We start from the raw sequence: 18,729 nt of genomic DNA, 5'->3' as shown, positions 1-18,729 counted from the left end.
CACAGAATTCCCACTTGTTTGTATGTTTGAGTGCTTTGAATGTATGTCCATGTACCACATGCTTGCAGTGCTCCCAGAAGCCAGAAGAGGGCTTCAGATCCCCTGGAACTAGATTTACAGATTGTATTGTGCTTCCTTGTAAATGCTAGGGATTGAACTCAGTTTCTCTGCAAGAACAGGCAATTCTCATAATGGACATCTCTCCAAATCCAAGAGGAAAACTTTTGAGAAGTGGGCCTTTACCTTCTTTCTTGTTGGGGTATGGTCTCTTTTGTTTCTGTTGTGTATCATACTCTAGGGATCAAATTCACATCAGGCTTGCACATCAAGTGTTCCCCCCACCCCACCCCACCCCATCCCCCACCCCACCCTACCCCACCCCATCCCCCACCCCACCCCCCACTGACTCCATTGAATTACCCTGTAGTGCCTAGCTTTCCTCAGGTTCCCAAGACCTTAGATGCTCTAAGCTAGCTTTCCTCCCTCTGGACTCCAGATGGCACTCTCATCTTGGAGTTCCCAATTACTTGTCCTCTACTCCAAGCATAGTTTTTAGTATTTTGATATGATCTTTCAAGCAGTGAAGAGCTAGATTTTGCTTTGTGAGTCAATCAGGGTCCTTTTTAGTAAAACATTTATTAATACAAATAATGTAACCAAACTACCATTTAGTAGAACAACAGAACCAAAACATAACAATATATTTCAAATAATAGCCAGTATAATACTACGTTCCTCAGCCATATGGTATATGTGTAGTATTTTTTTTTTTTTATTTTAAGTTTCTATTTGATCTCCTTTCTTTGCTCTTTTGATACTTATCGGATGCTTTGCACTTAGGATGGCTTCACTTCTTCAGGCCCTCTTTCCTATCTCTTGTCTTCCAGCCTTTTGTTTCCAGTGTTGGTGGTGCCCTCATCCTCACCTTCTTTGCCTCTTCTCTTCCTCCTCCTGGGTCCTGATGGCTGCTTGTTAAGTCATTAGGGCATGCAAGTTGCATATTAAGTTACTTCTGTTCCTGCTTTGATTTCAGCCTCATATCTCTACACTGTAATGCCCAGTACCTCAGGGCTTCATCTCAGATTTCCCCTCAAATTCCTTCATTGGATAATCTGGAAGACTGTGCAGAAAGAGCTCTGAAGACAGTTTCCGCAGGAATGTCAGCTCGGAAATCCCTCCATCCTCTGATGTAAGTCTCTGGGGCTTCCAGACTGAGTTGTTCTCTCCCCATCTCAGTTGTCTCTTCCCAGTGCACCTGCTGCCCCCCACCCCCACCATCTCTTTACCTTCTTCCTTAGTTGTCTAGGACACTCAAGCTTTCCCCTATAGCCTTCCTCTTCCTCTTCTTGCTCTCCAAAGGTACAGCTGTCCTTGAGTGTCCTTCCAAATTGCTGTGAGACCTTGCCCTGGATACTCAGGGGACAGGGACCTTTGTAGGGTACCCATTTGACAGCAGAGAACAGTGATTCCTTGGTGAGGGCTTCTTGTTCTTACTGGACTTTCCATCTTACATCCTGAGGAGGGCTGGAGGTGGGTTGCTGCCATTGCACAGACACTGGATCCCAGGCATAAGACAATGGCTTCTTAGCAGGGAAGGAGTTAGCAAGGGTAGGCAAGGACTAGACAAAGGAAAAGTGCAAGGAAACTCTTGAACATCACATATATGCTACATGGAAGAAAAGAACTGGGGAGATCAGTGGTCACTCACCTGTCTAGGAAGGACAAAACCCTAGGGCCCCCGAATACTATAGCATTTGGAATTTAAAGATTCCCAATGTGGTTGTTTTTGACATTCCCATAAAACCCACAGTGGTTAATCTTTGGCCAACTAGCTCACAGTTGAAGACAAGGTTCCTGTTTTCTTCTCTCCCTTCTTTAATTGTCCAGGGTTAAAATAGACTGATATAACCTGCAATATGCAGGATATCTAGTGGGTTGTTTTAGCATAGCCATATGCCTAGACAAAGACTCTTGAACATTTCACTAGAGTTCTCTCTACACTTCAAGTAAATCCAATAGAAAGGGAAATTTCAACCCAAGAGGGTGTGCCTTGGAGTGTCTTGCCACACAGGGTTGTTCCTGTGCTATATAGCAGTTGTCTTCCTCACAGAATTCCCTGTCCATTCACTCCATTTTGTTCCTTGCAATCTCACTGTTTTCAGAGACTAGCAATGTCAGGACTTCATTTGCCCATGGAAATGTGTGACCTAGTCATGTCCTTCACAGGCACAGCTCACAGAACCTTCTTTCATGTGGCAGCAAAACATACAGAACCCAGGAGCAGAGGTTGGAATTTCTCTTCTTTTCTCCCAGGAACCACACAATGAAGAGTCTCTTCTCCAGAGTGGATTCCTCCAGTGTTTTTTTTTTACCAAGGCATATTTTTAAATGTCACCTGAGCTTAAATTAAATTTGTTGCCTAGAAACAAGTTTCTGCAAGTTAAAAACAAAACATCACACACACACACACACACACACACACACACACACACACACACCAAAAAAGGACATGCAAATTGAAACTTTGTGCCATGGACTACATGGTCCTGTGATACAATCCAGTTGGAGAACTGAGGTTTATACACTTTCTCTACCTTAGTAGTGCTCATGTGCTCTCATCCAAGAGGAAACTCTAAGATGAAAGATGATAGCACAGCCTCCTCCCATGTCTACATAGTCTAGAATACTGCTTCAGGGACCCAGAGGACAGAGATAGCCCACATATGTGCAGCAACCTGCTCCATGACTGTGCTCCCAGGTCTGGGAACCTAAGGGGTGCCCTGGCACACATGGCTCCAGACTCAGTGCTGTGAGTTTTAGTTCCGGATCTGAGAGGGAAATGAGGTGAGTCCAGGAGGATGAGCCCATCCTTGCTCTTCCCTGGGCAGGATTCTGTCTACCCACTCCCCTAGCTGAACCCTAACAGACCTCTACACACTGCTCTGGTGTGACCCAGGCTTGGAAGAACTCTTCTGCAGCCTCAGGAAGTCCTTGTACGAGTCTTGCCAGGTGTCTCTGCCCAGCAAGAATGGAAAAATACTCCCCTTAGGTATGGAGTCATCCTCTTCCATTCACAGGCAATGTAGCTGCCACAAAGAGTGGGGAAGTGTATGTCCCTAACCATAACCCCTAGACCAAGACAGAGCAGTTGAGAGATGTTACAGAGGGGGAAGTACAAATCTAAGAGATGAGGTAGGCACAGGGAAGCTGTATCTTCAGATTGACCTGAGCCTACAGGGATCTCGAGGCATCCTCAACACTAGGTCCATGTGCCCAAGCCTAGGGAAAGGGAAGTCCTCCTTCACAGTGCCGTCTTCCTTCAGGTAGCTCAGTCTGTAGAGGGCTACTGGTGATTACTGGCACATCCATGACCTCAAGTCCTGTGTCCCCTTACCACCTGGACACAGGAAGATTTCAGCTGTGTGTGGAGTCACCACTTGACACACAGAATGAGCCTGATGGACTGATGCAAGCTGTATGAGTTGGGTTTGGACAGTTTGAGAGCTGGTCCTCAGGAGATGCTCATAGGACCAGGAAGAAATAGATCCTGTTGTAGGGATGTCCAGGCAGACTGAATAGGCCAAAGTATTCCATCAGCATGGACAGCATTGACTGTGAGCAGACTGCTCATAAGGGGTGGAGAATGGACAGTTGGATATGGAACAAAATATCTCAACAGACCCTGGGACCTTCCCTATCCCTTTGCCATGTCATCAATTTCACACATAAGAGACTGAGGTGTCTAGAAGCCTTGCGGCTGTGAGGAAGGAGTTCAGGGTCAATAAAGATGGGCAGTGTGCCCTCCCAGGATCCATTTCTGGACATTTCTTTTCTCCTGTATCTAGGAATTACTCCTTAGACCCACCCTCCCTCTCTGGTATTGCAGGTGCCTCTCAGTCAGTCAGGAAAATATCAGCTGCCAGGATGAAACTCTGGATAAACAAGAAGAAAATCCTAGTTACTGCTCCCAAGGATCACGAAGCCTTCTGCAGGCTACACAAAGGAAGGGAAGTTGAAGGAGCTCAGTGGTCACATGTGGGCTCTCCTGTCAGAGTGGCAGCTGTTTCTGGGGTTAAGCAGCCGCCTCCCTGCAGGAGGCCCTCAGCCCAGTATCACAAACCCATGCTTGCTTCTCTCATTGGCACAGGCATGCTGGGTGTTAAATCTGTTAAATGTCATTGTTGTAAATCCTTTAATGTGGTAAATGGTGAGATTTGATCTGTTTCTCTGTGGTTCCCAATGTTTAATAAATTTTCCTCAACTTAAGAACCTGGCTTTTGTCCTTTTGACTCTATGGTACCACATTCTGTCAGTTCACCATGTGACATGGCTCCTCTCTATGTTTTGACTGATGCTCTGGCAGGGATGGAGTCTTCTTGGCCAACTGCTCACAGTATCAACCCCTGCCCCCCACTGCTTTCTTGCATCTTCTCATTGCCTGCATTAGTGACTGTTTCCCTCTGCACAGGAGCTCCTTGCTTTAGAGTTGCTTTCTGGAAGCACAGACTTTATGCGAAGACCGGAGAAGTAGGAACCTTTATAGTCTTCACCACTTGCCTTCACCTCTGTGACTGGAGGGGGGAGCAGTGAATGGGTCTGCCTGTGGAGAGGTGGCTTGCTGTAATTTGTCAGCCTATTGACACACAAAGGGAGACTCCTTACACCTTGCAGAGCTGCTGGTCCTTGAATCTGTGCCATCTGGGTTTATTCTGAAGCCTGGAGGAAGGTTCCTCAGTTTTGAGAGCTGGTCCTGGGCATTTCCCCAGCTCACAAAACACACCCACAAAGGGCTTCAGAGCAGTAACTGGGATTTCTCTTCTTGTTTATCCAAAGTTTCACCCCGGTGTATGCTCCACAGTCCACATGCTCCCCTTCTGCCTCCTGGAGAACTTCAGCTCAGAAACCTGTTATGGCTTCAGAGGCCTGCAGGCCACTCTCCTGGAAAGCTGCAGAGACAAAACCTGATAAGTAACTTACTTCCTGGCCACTACTCTGATACGTAGACATCACCTCATGAAGACAAGGTGACAAGAAATCACTCAGCTGTCACTGGGCCTTCAGGGACAAGGGAGTTCAGGGGTGATAGAGTATGCATACTTCCCTTGAAGTATGCATACCAACTTGCTTTGCCTCTGACCCCTCTTCCTCTTGGTTCTCTCCTCATGGGCAGCCTGTGCAGAAGCATCACTAGAGCTGACCTGAGCTTTTGCAGGGAGAGAAGACCCCATGTGATCATGGATGAGACCTACCCGGGCAATGGTTCCTATTTTCTAAAACTTGGTGAGGAATTTGTATATGAATTCTGAGGACATGAAAGGAATGGTCAATGTGTCTCCCTCCCCAGCTCCCTACTCCTACACACACTTGCACTTATCTACAGAAGAGGCTGGGAACTCTGTTACTATATACTATTCTTTGTCAAATATATGTTTCTCTCTGGTTCTGCTCTCCATGGCTTATTCTGCCTGCAGGATGCCCTCTGTGGAGAGGCATACACAAATGTTGGGCTTCTCTCTGTCATAGCTACAAAGGTGAACAAGGGATTGTCCTCCTGGCACATCAGGATGCCCCTCGCAGTGCCCTCTAGAACTTGACTTTAAGAGTTGAGTTGGTGGTGAGAGGGAGCTTGGCTTCTGCTCCTCATTCACCTGGACACCAATGGTGAAGAGAACTAGGAAGACACCTTCCATGGGCACTTGCTTCTTCCAACCCTTCTTTGTTGGTTCTCATGCTTTGGAGCCATCTCTGAGGCAACTGGTGTGGACATAAAAGGTCATCTCAGAACAGCTAAGGGATTCAGCCTGATTCTAACCAGGCTATTTCTTTCTGCTTAACCTGCTTCCTGGAAAAAAAGTAATAGTAGTTACAGTTTTCCTCCCTCCCTCCCTCCCTCCCTCCCTCCCTCCCTCCCTCCCTCCCTCCCTCCCTCCCTCCCTCCCTCCCTCCCTTCCTCCTTTAGGTGAGCCAAAGGTGGCTTTTGATTGCTGGACTTCAATACTTTGATAGGTGGACGTTAGTAGTCAGCCTCAGGAGAAGGAAGTGGCAAAGTAAGGGAATAGACCTTGGGCTCGCTCTAGGAATGTAACCTAACAGTTTTTAGCAAGGCAGAGGGAATGGGGGAGAATAATGCCTGCCAGAGCCATGCTCACTCCCCACACTTGAGCTGGCCAGAGTCTCTTCACTGATGACACACAATTCCACCAGAACTTGCTCTCTGGTTTATTGAAGAAACCCACTCCAGGAATGGGCTATGGGCAGCAAGGGTAAAGGTGGCATCTCCTTTGAACCCTCAAGCGATCTTCTCCCATTCCCATAAAACTTTTATATTTTGCTATAAAGATTCACATGCATTTGTAAGAAGTGACCCAGAGAGCTTATCCATCCTTTCTCTGTATTTTCCGTTTTGGACACTTTTATAACTCTAGCACACTGTTCCTGAAGAAATGAAGATTTCATTGCTGTGTCTGCATTTCCAGAGCAAGGATTGGTGGGATTCTAAGTCCTGAGCATGAGTCAGGACCTCACCATGATGGCCTCAGGTGGCAGGGCTAGTCATACCACCCTCACATCTCCAGTTCCACCTCTCTTCATGATGCTTGAACTGTTTCTCCTTCTCTCCTATCTCTCCACTACATATTTACACACCATAGTGACTCCCCCTGCCCACCCACGCTGCCTTAGGGCAGGTGATCTTTTTTTAAATTATTCTCTCTCTCTCTCTCTCTCTCTCTCTCTCTCTCTCTCTCTCTCTCCCTCTCCCTCTCCCTCTCCCTCTCCCTCTCCCTCTCCCTCTCCCTCTCCCTCTCCCTCTCTCTCTCTCCCTCCCTCCCTCTCTCCTCCGTTGTGTTATTTCCTTTTTTGGAATTCCTTGTATATCCTGGTTGATCCTGTCAGATGTACACTGGGCCAAGACTTTCTCCGCCCCGCAGGCTGTCTTTTCACTTGGCCTTTTCTATATAGAGCTCTGTAGCATCACGAGCTCACAGTCATTGTTGGCCTTCTTTCCTGGGCTACTGGAACTGTTTGGGAACTCCTCACCTATGTCCGTGTCCTGCAATGTTTTCCCTGATTTTACCCCTGACAGTTTCACAGTTTCAGGTCTTATGCTACAGATTTGGAGTTGACTCTGGTGCAGGGTGAAACATAGGCTCTTGTCTCATTCTTCTTTGTGTAGTGACTGGTTTCCCAGCTCCATCTGTCCATGTGTCTATCTTTTCTCCCATGTGTCTTTTTGGCATGTGGGTCAAAAATACAGAGGCTAGAGTTGTGTGTCCTTTCACCTTGGCCATTGATTTCATCATCTAGCTTCTTGTTGGGGGCAGGGGAGATGGCAGGGGTGGTCAGGAGCTACAAGGAGAGAGAGTGTGTTGTTAGGATAGAAAAGGTAAATTTCTGCATATCACACACAAAGTTTATGGTGGAAAATGCTATGGAAGCTTAGGGTTACTTCTCACTGTTCCAAGTGATGAACCCAGAGTAGCCATGACTACTGATGCCATATCTTGAGATCCTTGTGTGTGTGTGTATATGTGGTGAGTTTTACTCTTCTAGGAAAGTCCAGGGAATGAGACAAAACTTCTGCTAAACTGGGTTTCTCCTATAACTCGGGGTTCCTGATTTCATCTTTCCCCTACTCTATCCACCCACTGGGACAGATGAGTTTCAGTCACACCCTGCAGCATGGTAGGATAGCTAGTGGGCTATTTTAGCACAACTGTATGACAGGACAAAGAGACCCTTAAACATCTCATAGACTTCTCTCTCCACTTCAAATAAATCCAAATAGAAAGAGAAATTTCAACCCAAGAGGGTGTGCCTTGGAGTGTAATGGCAGACAGGGTTGTTTCCTGTGTTATATAGTGGTTGTCTTCCTCACAGAATTCCCTGCCTGCTTGCTCCTTTTTGTTCCCTGCAATCCCACTATTTTCAGAGACTAGCGCTAGATATGAGGACATCATTTGACATGGGACCTGATCATGTGATCTGATCATGTTCTCCACGGGCCCAGTTCAGAAAACCTTTCTTTATGCGGGTGTGAAACATACAAACCCGGAGGTTGGAATTTCTCTTCTCTCCCAAGAGCCACACAACAAAGTCTCTTCACCGGAGTGGATTCCTCCAGTATTTTTCATCTAACTATATTTTAAAATGTCACCTGAGCTCAGACTGGAGTTGTTGCCTTAACAATGTAAGTTTAAATTTTTTTCTGTGAGTTAAAAATAAAATACAGGGGGCTGGTGAGATGGCTCAGCGGTTAAGAGCACCGACTGCTCTTCCAAAGGTCCTGAGTTCAAATCCCAGCAACCACATGGTGGCTCACAACCATTTGTAATGAAATCTGATGCCGTCTTCTGGAGTGTCTGAAGACAGCTACAGTGTACTTACATATAATAAACAAACAAACAAACAAATAAATAAATAAATAAATAAATAAATAAATATTTTAAAAAAATGGCCGGGCATGGTGGCGCACGCCTTTAATCCCAGCACTCAGGAGGCAGAGGCAGGCGGATTTCTGAGTTCGAGGCCAGCCTGGTCTACAGACTGAGTTCCAGGACAGCCAGGGAGGGATATACAGAGAAACCCTGTCTCAAAAACAAACAAACAAACAAACAAACAAACAAAAAATACTACAACAGCAACAACAACAATAAAAGGCTTAAAATAACAACAATAAAAGGACTAAAACCTTGTGTCACAGATTTCGTAGTTCTGTGACACAATCTGGCTGGAGAATTAAGGTATACTTTCTGTATCTCAGCAGTGCTTATATGTTTCCTCTCATGTCTACACAGCCCAGAATGCTGCTTCAGGGACCCAGAGGACAGAGCTAGCCCATGCATGTGGAGCTGAGCCCTTGGCTAGGACCTCCACTCACCTGGCTCAAGTGCAGCCCCATGCTCCACGACCCTGCTGATGGTCCCCAGGCCTGGGAACCTAAGGGGTGCCCTGGCGCACCCGACTCCAGACCCAGTGCTGTGGGTTCTGGTTCTGGATCTGAGAGGGAAATGAGGTGAGTCCAGGAGGATGAACCCATCCATGGTCTTCCCTGGGCAGGACCCTGTCTACCCACTCCACTAGCAGAACCCTGGCAGACCTCTGCACACTGATCTGGCGTGACCCAGGCTTGGTAATCCATGGCTAGGATGAAATCCTTCTGCAGCTTCAGGAAATCCTTGTATAAGCCTTGCCAGGTGTCTCTGCCCAGCAAGAATTGGAAGATGCTCCTCTTGGATATGGGGTCATCCTCTTCCATGTCACAGGCGATATAGCTGCCACAGGGAGGGGGAAACACATATCCCTAACTGTGACAGTCAGACTCAGGCAGAGTTGGCGGGAACACACAGTTGAGAGGGAGGATAGGGAAGCAGTCCATGCAGGTTGACTTTTGGTCTAGACCATCCCCAGGGCATCCTGGACACAGAGCCCATTTACTTCTCAGCTCAGGAAAAGCAAACATAGTTCTTCCTTCCCAACTTCTCAACTTCCTTCAACTTCTCAACTTTCAGGACTCTCTCCTTCCTCCCCTACCTGATTCCCTTGAAAGTTTCAACTACTCTGGTTTGAGGGTCACCACTTGGTCCTGATGGATTGATGGAAGCTGTGTGATTAGGGTTTGGAAAGATTGAGGACTGGTCCCCAGGAGATGCTCACAGGGCCAGGAAGAAGTAGATCCTGTTGTAGAGATGTCCAGGAAGCCCAACTCGACCAAAATACTCCACCACCATAGACAGCAGATACTGTGTAGAGAGACAGGTGAGAGGAGGCAAGTGGTAGACAAGAGGACAAGAAATCTCAGTGGGGCCTAGTCCTTCTGCATCCCACTGCCATACCCAATGATACACAGAGTGAGGGGCTGGAGTACACTTGTTTTGTGTATATGAGCTGATTGGAAAACCAGGAAGGAATTGGGGGAATATAATAACAATGGGTAGTAGCAGCCTTGGGTTATCTTGGGCTCCCACCCTCTAATATTGTCTGCCTGTCCTTTAAGGACTGTGACTATAGAATGTCTGAGGCTGCAGGTACCTTGTCAGTCACCCTGAAGAAAATGTCCGCTGCCAAGAAATTCTGGACCACAGGATCCTCTGCAAAGGAAGCAAGAATGAGAGGGACTTGGAGCTCCCATCTGGTGGGCCAAGGATATAATTTTGGGGCCCCTTTTCCCAGGGGTATGTTTCAGGAGTAATCTGTGGCCTCCAGACTTCTCCCCCTGAGCTGGCTCCTTAGAGGAAGCAGGACCTCTCTTAAGGTTATAACATTTATTTCAAAAACATAGTTTGTCCCTGTCATTGACATACCATGTTGTTTTTATGTATTGAATTTTGCTGTTGATTCTTGAGCTTGCTCAGTGAAGACATTTGGTACTTTTCCTCATTGAAGGGATTTGACATAGCTCTCAATGTTAAATTTTACTACAACAACTCAGATGTGACCTTAGCTCTCTAGGAATGCACAGCCTGTCCATTCACTATATTGGGACTGTATCAAAATCCCCTGTCTATATGATGACTGAGTCCTTGGGCAGAGAAGCAGAGTTCATAGCTCCATGCTTACAGCCTCTCCCTTCTTCCCTGGGTGGTCTCTCTCCCTGAGATAGTGACCAACTTTGCCTCTCCACCAGAGCTCATCTCTGCTTAGAGTTCCTTCCTGAAGTCACCCTTTTCTGGTGAAGACCTGTGCTTGTAGTGTCCTGTGAGTCCTTCACCAGTTGCCTAGGCAACTAGCACTTGTACAGTGTGTGTCTTCTGTAATTTCCCTGACCCTCAGAAGGGCACTGTCTGATAGAGCATTCTCAAGTGGTTAAACCATTCCATTCTTCTGCCAAACAACATGACTCCTTAGGGCCACATGTAAGTATTGGACACTGTCATCCAACAGGGTACCTGGCAGTCACATGTAGGAATTGAACACTGGAATGCAGTGGAAGAGGCCGAGGAGCTGAGTGGATATCCTTTAATTCATTAAAAAAGGCGTAAATAACTGACTATGGCTGGTAGATGCTCTACCAGGTAGTATACCTGGAAGTTGTTCCGAACCTGCCACACTTGATCCCAGATCTATGGCCTCATATCACCTTGGAGAGACTTTCTGTGCCTTTCTGGTTTCATAGAGCTCTCCTGTCATTGTCCTTGCCCACCTCTAGGTGCTGTGGCCGTCTGAAGCTCTCTTATGGCACGAACAAGAGCTGATAGCAACTTTATTTTGTAAATGTTTGGGTGCTAGCGCATTGCAAAAGCCAGATCAGTAATGTTTTCTGTGTTCTTCTCTCCAAGGATTCGTCACAGAAACAAAACACCTCCACATAACTCTGGGGCCCTTCATCTGTGTTACCTGGGGGCCCATGTGCACTCTAGGGAGCACTCTGGGGAGGTTGGAACCTTTGCTCCCTACACTCAATGTTCAGTTTTGAGAGTTGGCCCCAAGCATCTAATCCTCAGTTCAGAGGACCCACCCAGAAGTCGGTAGAAGGCTTCGAGGTCCTCAGGGCGGTAGCTGGCTCTTCTCTTCTTGTTCAGTATGAGTTTCATCCCCTCTATACGGTTCACAGCCCATATGCTCCTTTTCTTCCCCCTCCTGGGGAACTTGAGCTTTGAGGTGGCTCCAGGGGCAGCTTCAGGGGTGGCTGTGCTGGAGGCCAGCACGCTGCCCTCTTGGATAGCTGTGGGAATAAGAGCTTCTCAGTATAACCATGGATGTGGCCAGGCTGAGAACACTGGCAACCTCCTGACCACTGCTCAGGAATCCGTCACTTCTCGAAGACTAAGTGACGGTAGTAACTTGGCTGTGACTGGCTCTTCATGCAGGGACAAGAATGGACATATACCTGCTTTGACATCCACAAGTGTCCTTGTCTTGTGAGCCCTCTTCCTTTTGGTTCGCTGCACAGGGACATCCCCTGCCGAGGCATCACTGGAGGCAAGAGTGACACAGACTTCTGGATCTGCAGGAAGAGACCTCACATGACCACAAGAAGACAACCTGGACATGGTTGGGTTCTTCCCTTCTCAGAATTCCATGTGACATCTAGAAACATCTGGCAGAAATTGCTTTCACTTATCTACACATTAGAGTAGACATTGAGTTACAATGAAATATTTTATCAAGCTCCAGCTGTTCTCTGGTACCTCTTTCTGTGGATCATTCTGCCTGTAAGACACCCCAGGGAGATAAATGAATTTGCTGATCTTTTATCTACAATTGCTACAAAAGTGAAGAATAAAGTTGATGTCCTAGATCATCAGGACACCCCTTGCTCTGGCCTTGTAAAACTTGATTTAGAAGAGTTTGGGAAGAGGGAGGAACTAGGCACAGTGGTATGCTATTTCAAGTTGCATTTATACTTGGACAAGAATGTCAAGGGGCCTATGCCGGGGCCTAGCAAACACAGAAGTGGATGCTCACAGTCAGCTATTGGATGGATCACAGGGCTCCCAATGGAGGAGCTAGAGAAAGTACCCAAGGAGCTAAAGGGATCTGCAACCCTATAGATGGAACAACATTATGAACTAACCAGTACCCCCGAGCTCTTGACTCTAGCTGCATATGTATCAAAAGATGGCCTAGTCGGCCATCACTGGAAAGAGAGGCCCATTGGACACACAAACTGTATATGCCCCAGTACAGGGGAACGCCAGGGCCAAAAAACTGGGAATGGGTGGGTAGGGAAGTGGGGGGGAGGGTATGGGGGACTTTTGAGATAGCATTGGAAATGTAATTGAGGAAAATATGTAATAAAAATATTAAAAAAAAAAGAATGTCAAGGGGCAGACACCTACCCATCTTGATATTGTCCAGTTTTCTTTTTCTTTGGCCCTTTTTCCTCTTGGATCTCTGCTCAGGGACATCCCCTGCAGAGCCATCACTGGAAGCCAGAATACTGGTGACCTGTGGAGCTGCAGGAACAGAAGACCCCACGTGACCATGAGAGGCACCCACTTGGCCAATGCTGGGCTCTCCCCTTCTCAAGCCTAGTGAGGAATTTACATGTAACACCTGAAGACAGCAAGAGGAATGCTTCCCCCACCAGGTATATGCTTATCTACAAAGGTGGCTTCGAGCTGAGTTCCTACGCACCTTTTTTTGCCAAGCAAACACTGTCCGCTGGCACCTGTTTCCCTGAATCATTCTGCTTGCAGGACTCCTTTGAGGAGACAGGTGACATCTCGGATCTTCTGTCTGAAGCTACAAAAAGTGAACAAGAAGTGACCTCCTGGCTCAGCAGGACAGCCCTTGCCATGCCCTTGCAGAACTTGACTCAGAATGGTTGGGGAAGAGGGAGGGGCTGTACTGTCCCACCCTGCATTCTTCTGGGGACCAGGGGCGAAAGCGCCAAGGGTGACACACACCTATCGTTGCTTTCACAGGCACTTTTTTCTTTTGACCTTTCGTTGGCTTCTGAAGCCGTGGTGTGGTATCTGAGGCAACTGGTGTGGACATGATGGAATCCTGTTGTCTTTGGTTTCCCAACCAAGGAGACAGCCCCGCTTGATTCCAACTCCAGGCTATCTCTGTGTAGTCTTCTTTTACTAAAACAAAAGAAAAATAAAAAGTTGCAGTGGTTAAATAGTTAATGGTGGCTGAAAGTTTTTTTTTTTCTTCTTTTGAGGTAATGGGACTTGAATGTAGGACTTCACACATGCAGGGAAGCACTTCACCATGGAGCTCCATGCCATCATTCCTGATTATTTTTTGTAATTAAAAAAAATCTATTTATTTTATGGATGAGTGCTTTATCTGCATATACACCTGTGTGCCAGAAGAGGGCATCAGATTCCTTTATAGATGGTTGTGAATCACCATGTGGTTGCTGGGAATTGAACTCAGGACCTCTGAGTGCTCTTAACCACCGAGCCATCTCTCCAGCCGCTGTTTTTGATTCGTTATGAAACTAGAATTTAATCTGTGCATAAAGAATACCTCATGTAGTCCTTGTAATCTGTGAAGAACTGTAATCCACCTGCTTTACACATGAGAAGGTGGACTTGTGTAGAGTGTGTCCCCTGACTGTGGCTAGGCCACCGTGGGTTTGCCAATGGGAAGAATGGCTATTGCCAGTCATGTTTCCAGTTGGGTCAGTATGGATGATTTTACACACCTGTTTTCTTTGATATTACCTCTTTATATGTCTATGAGCCATTATAAATTCACAGGCAATTAAATCTTGTTAAAAATACAGCCCAAGTAGCCCACACTGTCCTCCTTGTGGCTCCTTCTCAAGGGCAGTCATTGGTGGACAAGATTCCTCTTGACTGTCCCCCTCCCTGTTTTCACTCTTTCCCCTTTATCTCACATTACCTTTTGTTTTGTTTCCCCTAATCTAAAACCTGATTCTGTTCCCACTGTATCACCAGTTGTCCATCCTGAGACTCCAGTGGATCCCTGACATACGCCAAGACTCTCTCTCTGAAGAAACACAGCGCAGCGCCTGATACTCAGCCTAGCACAGCATTGGGTGACGCCCGTGTGAGCACCTGCTCTGGTCTCTCAAGCTCTAGTCCTTCCAGGCACATTCAGAGTGTACCCAGAGCTCTGTCTCACAACTGTGAGGAGGGCGGTGATAGTAGCTAAATGGGCTCAAACATTCTGAAGGTCCTGTTGACATCACACCATTCCGTCAGAACCTGCTCTCTAGTCTGTTAAAGAAATGCACCCGAGGAACAGGCCATGGGCATCCAGGGTAAAAAAGATGCATGCCTGTCCCCTCTGGACAATCAAGTGATCTTCTCTTGTCTCCCTGATAAATTCTTTTTGGGCTTCACCTTGTACCTAAATCACACTGTCTAAGAATACAAATGAAACTGTGTTCCTGAAAGGGTAGATTCAGAGCACACAAGCATTGACCCCTTCATCCATAGTACAAAGCTGTGCACACAGTTTACTTTGCTGTTTGGGTTTGATTCCTATCAGAATACAATCAAATCATCTTTCAAATCTTCTATGTTGATACTAAGATTGGTATGCAGGTTCAGAACTTACACCTAGAGACTGATCATACATTACTTTCTCCAAATGATCTTCTTGTGAGAACAACCTACATAACCAGTTCAGTACCCCAGGGAGGAGGAGATTGGTAAGTCACCAGCTTTACTTGGGTTTTTCATATGGACAAGTTCATGCTCATGTGTCTGTATTCCTTCTGTGCGGCTGTATGTCTTGTGTGTGTGCTGTGATCTTTATTAAGATGTACACAATTCTATGTCAAGGCTCCATCGTGGTTCTCAAAGGATTCTGTTTCCCCAACATCCCTGACAACCATTAATTTCATCTGTCTATAAAAGTGAGGACATGACTGCTCCAAGGTATGATTGAACAGGATGTCTTAATTGTAGATTGGAGAGAGAGTACAGCCAGAGGCACCCGGAATAGTCCAGGGTTCTTTCTGTTTGTTTGTTTATTTATTTATTTTATTAATTAATTAATTTATTCATTCTATATCCCAATCGCTATCCCCCCCATTCCAGTCTCTCCCTCACAAGAGTCCCTCCCCCAGTCCCCCTCTCCTTCTGCTCTGAGAGGATGCCTCCCATCCCCCTACCCTGACACATTAAATCTCAATAGGGTTAGGTGCATGTGGGGAGCTTTGGGGGTCGTTTGGCAGAAATCTGACTTTGGCCAAGGACAAGGAAATGGGCTTCAGGCAGGAATCTGACATTAGGCCATGACAAGGAAGTAAAAACTCAGGCAGGAATCAAATTTTAGGCCAGAACAGGGAAGTAAGTTCAGGCAGGAATCTTAATTTTAGGGTGGAACAAAAGAAGTAGGCTTCAGGCAAGAATCTGATTTTTGTGCTTGGACGAGGAAGTAGGCTCTGAGATTTTGGGTCATCCTGACAGACCCTTAGAAACAGTGATCCTGGGAGTGATCACAGGACTTTGCTTATTGCCTTGCTTGTTCCTTGACTATCTGTGTTTATTGTACTCTTTGCCCTTATTGTTTACGTGTAATGAAAGTGGTATAAAAGCGGATTGGGAAAAAAATAAGCCTGCTTTCAGTCTCAGAATTGACTGAGGCCATGCTGTAGTTTTATCTAATTGTCTCTTTCTTTTCAATCCTCTATTCTGGCGCAGGAGAACCTGTTGACTGACTGAGCAGGCTTGGTCAGGTGCATTTTCTCCCACTGATGCCAGACAAGACAGACCCATAGGAGACGGATTCCACAGACAGGCAACAGCTTTAGGGACAGCTCCTGCTCTAGTTGAGGGAAGACCCACATGGAGACTGAACTGCTTACATATGTGCCAGGGAGTCTTGGTCCAGCCCATGTATGCTCTGTGGTGGTTGGTAGCTCAGTCTCTGGGAGCCCCCAAGGGTCCAGGTTAGTTGACTCTGTTATTCTTCCTGTGAAGGAAAGTATTCCCTTCAGGGTCTTCAATCCTTCCCTCAGTTCTTCCACAAGAGTCCTCCACCTCCATGAGTTGTTTGGCATGTCCTAGAGATTCTCTTCACCCCCACAACCCTCCCCCCACAACCTCTCTCCTTATACCTTATCCTGCCCTTCATTTTCCTCCCATTCCTGCTCCCACCCAGTTCCTTCTTTCCCTCCCTCTGCTTCCTATGACTATTTATTCCCCCTTCAAAGTGAGATTCAAGCATCCTCTCTTGGGTCTTCATTGTTTAGCTTCTTTGGGTCTGTGAAGTGCATCATGGGTATCTTGTATTTTATGACCAACATCCACTTATAAGTGGGTTGCTGTTATCTCACTCAGGATGATATTTTTTATTTCCATCCATTTGCCTCCAAAATTCATGATGTCTTTGTTTTTGATAGCTAGTATTCCATTGTGTAAATAAACCACATTAGGAATCCAACTTCACATGGAAAACCAAAAAACTCAGGATAGCTAAAATACCCTGAACAATAAAAGAATGTCTGGAGGAATCACCATCCTTGATCTCAAGCTATACTACAGAGCAATAGTGATAAGAAAAGAAAAACAAAACAAAACAAAACAAAACCAAAAAAAAAAAAAAAAAAAACAAACCCACAACTGCATGGTATTGGTGTAGAATTGAAGAGCCAGAAACAAACCCATACACCTACGAACACTTGATTTTTGACAAAGCAGCCAAAACCATACAATGAAAAAAAGAAAACATCTTCAACAAATGGTGCTAGTCTAATGGATGTCTATATGCAGAAGAATGTAAATAGACCCATATTTATCACCCTGCACAAAACTCAAGTTCAAGTGGATCAAAGACCTCAATGTAAAGGCAGATACACTAAATCTAATTGAAGAGAAACTGGAAAATAGCCTTGAACTTGTTGGTATAGGAGACAATTTCCTGAACAGAACACCAATGGCTAAGGCTCTAAGATCAACAATTGATAAATGAGACCTCATGAAACTGAAAAGCTTCTGTAAGGCAAAGGACACCATTAACAGGACAAAACGGCAGCCTACAGATTGTGAGAGGATCTTCACCAACTCTACAACTGACAGAGAACCAATATCTAAAATACATGAAGAACTCAAGAAGTTAGACTCCAACAAAGCAGATAACCCAGTTTAAAAGATGAGATATGGATTTCAAATCCACAAACCGCTGACCAAACCCTGCGCTCCGCTGTATACTGGTGTCCAGTGCTGATGTACCCTGTCACTGCCATGCCCAAAAGAAAGGCTGAAGGGGATGCTAAAGGAGACAAAACCAAGGTGAAGGACAAGCCACAAAGAAGATCTGCAAGGTTGTCTGCTAAACCTGCTCCTCCAAAGCCAGAGCCCAAGCCTAAAATGGCCCACAGCAAAGAAGAGAGAGAAGGTACCCAAGGGGAGGAGGGAGAAAGCCGATGCCAGTAAGGATGCGAATAATCCAGCAGAAAATGGAGATGCCAAAACAGACCAGGCACAGAAAGCTGAAGGTGCTGGAGATGCCAAGTGATGTGTGTGCATTTTTGATAACTGTGCCCTTCTGATGACTGTACCATTTGAAATACTATTTTTTATCAAGTTTTATAAAAATGCAGAATTTTTTTAAGCTAATTGTTAGCACACAGAACACTTCACTGTTGTGGGTGGGAGGTAGGATCATGTGTTACTAACAAAATATCTCCCAAGCTGAATTGAGAACAGAAAACCTCTTTCCCTGATAATTTTGAAAGGCTCCTGTTGACTCCCAGGAGAGACATCCTGGTCTTGATATAGGTGGCCACCAAGGCACAAAATGCCTTGTGGTCTGGCAAATCTCTAAATTCATTCCTCTTCCCCCTGTATCGTCGACATAGACTTCATTCCCTTAAAACCAGAGACCTATTGGAACCTGGCCCCCAAAATTGGTTTTCCAGTCTATTGGTCGATGTGGACTTTGCAGTTACTTTATCGAGTATTCTCAGAAGAGCACTGGTTCCTTTGATAAAAGATTGTGGATCTCAGATTGATAATTCTGCCATGTTCATTTCCTGAAAGTCAAGGTCGGCTTGTGAAAAGTTGTTAAACAACATCCTTAATGTGAGATGTCATATAGAAACATACTTTTCATGGTCAAAATGACCAGACCAAGTCTGCAGCTGCCAAAACAAGATTAGCAGTTCTCAGAAAATTCACCTGCCCTTCCCCACACTAAATTCTGAGAAAACCCACAAACTGCCCTGACCTTGCCACCAGAATTCCCTGCGACATTAATAGGTAGGTGACCAATGAGTTTAAAACATACAGCTGCTTTGCTGACCAATCATAGTATGGTTATTCAACCCTCCATAAAAAATATAAAAAGAGCTGTGTTTTT

General features: G+C 45.9%; 1 protein-coding gene, 2 long non-coding RNA genes and 1 pseudogene across 14 annotated transcripts in view; 3 read left to right on the top strand and 1 right to left on the bottom strand.

The window, feature by feature from the left end:
- The first annotated feature begins 398 nt into the window (after positions 1–398).
- Positions 399–4,266, top strand: Gm39929. The gene is made up of 2 exons (XR_866724.2): positions 399–1,189; positions 3,887–4,266. It is a non-coding gene; the product is annotated as a predicted gene, 39929 (long non-coding RNA).
- Positions 4,119–14,580, bottom strand: Spdye4c (speedy/RINGO cell cycle regulator family, member E4C). 3 transcript variants are annotated; one of them, XM_017318199.2, is made up of 13 exons: positions 14,299–14,580; positions 13,350–13,529; positions 13,078–13,185; positions 12,780–12,896; positions 11,828–11,944; positions 11,456–11,662; positions 10,030–10,088; positions 9,655–9,740; positions 9,098–9,272; positions 8,879–8,997; positions 7,281–7,347; positions 5,649–5,754; positions 4,119–4,946 (listed from the first exon to the last, which is right to left on the bottom strand). In XM_017318199.2, the coding sequence occupies exons 2-10, from the start codon at positions 13,438–13,440 to the stop codon at positions 8,938–8,940; spliced, it is 1,020 nt and encodes a 339-aa protein (XP_017173688.1). In that variant the 5' UTR covers positions 13,441–13,529; positions 14,299–14,580; the 3' UTR covers positions 4,119–4,946; positions 5,649–5,754; positions 7,281–7,347; positions 8,879–8,937. The 3 variants fall into 3 exon arrangements, with proteins under 3 accessions (XP_017173688.1, XP_017173687.1, NP_001297570.1); XM_017318198.2 differs by lacking the exons at positions 4,119–4,946; positions 5,649–5,754 and having other exon boundaries at positions 6,882–7,347; NM_001310641.1 differs by lacking the exons at positions 4,119–4,946; positions 5,649–5,754; positions 7,281–7,347; positions 14,299–14,580 and having other exon boundaries at positions 8,938–8,997; positions 13,350–13,440.
- Gm36203 overlaps positions 13,868–18,729 on the top strand; it is a 21,761-nt gene continuing 16,899 nt past the window's right edge. For 8 of the 10 annotated variants that reach the window (XR_001783459.2, XR_001783461.2, XR_001783463.2 and 5 more), the window contains exons 1-2: positions 13,868–14,680; positions 14,967–15,302. This is a non-coding gene — a long non-coding RNA (predicted gene, 36203). Of the gene's footprint in view, positions 14,681–14,966; positions 15,303–18,729 lie in introns of those variants that run through there. The other 2 variants (XR_001783455.2, XR_001783462.2) reach the window with 2 other exon arrangements.
- Positions 17,382–17,939, top strand: Gm14008 (annotated as a pseudogene).

Source organism: Mus musculus, chromosome 2, assembly GCF_000001635.26.
Source record: "Mus musculus strain C57BL/6J chromosome 2, GRCm38.p6 C57BL/6J".
NCBI lineage: Eukaryota > Metazoa > Chordata > Mammalia > Rodentia > Muridae > Mus > Mus musculus.
This window is presented reverse-complemented; position numbering and strand designations above follow the sequence as displayed.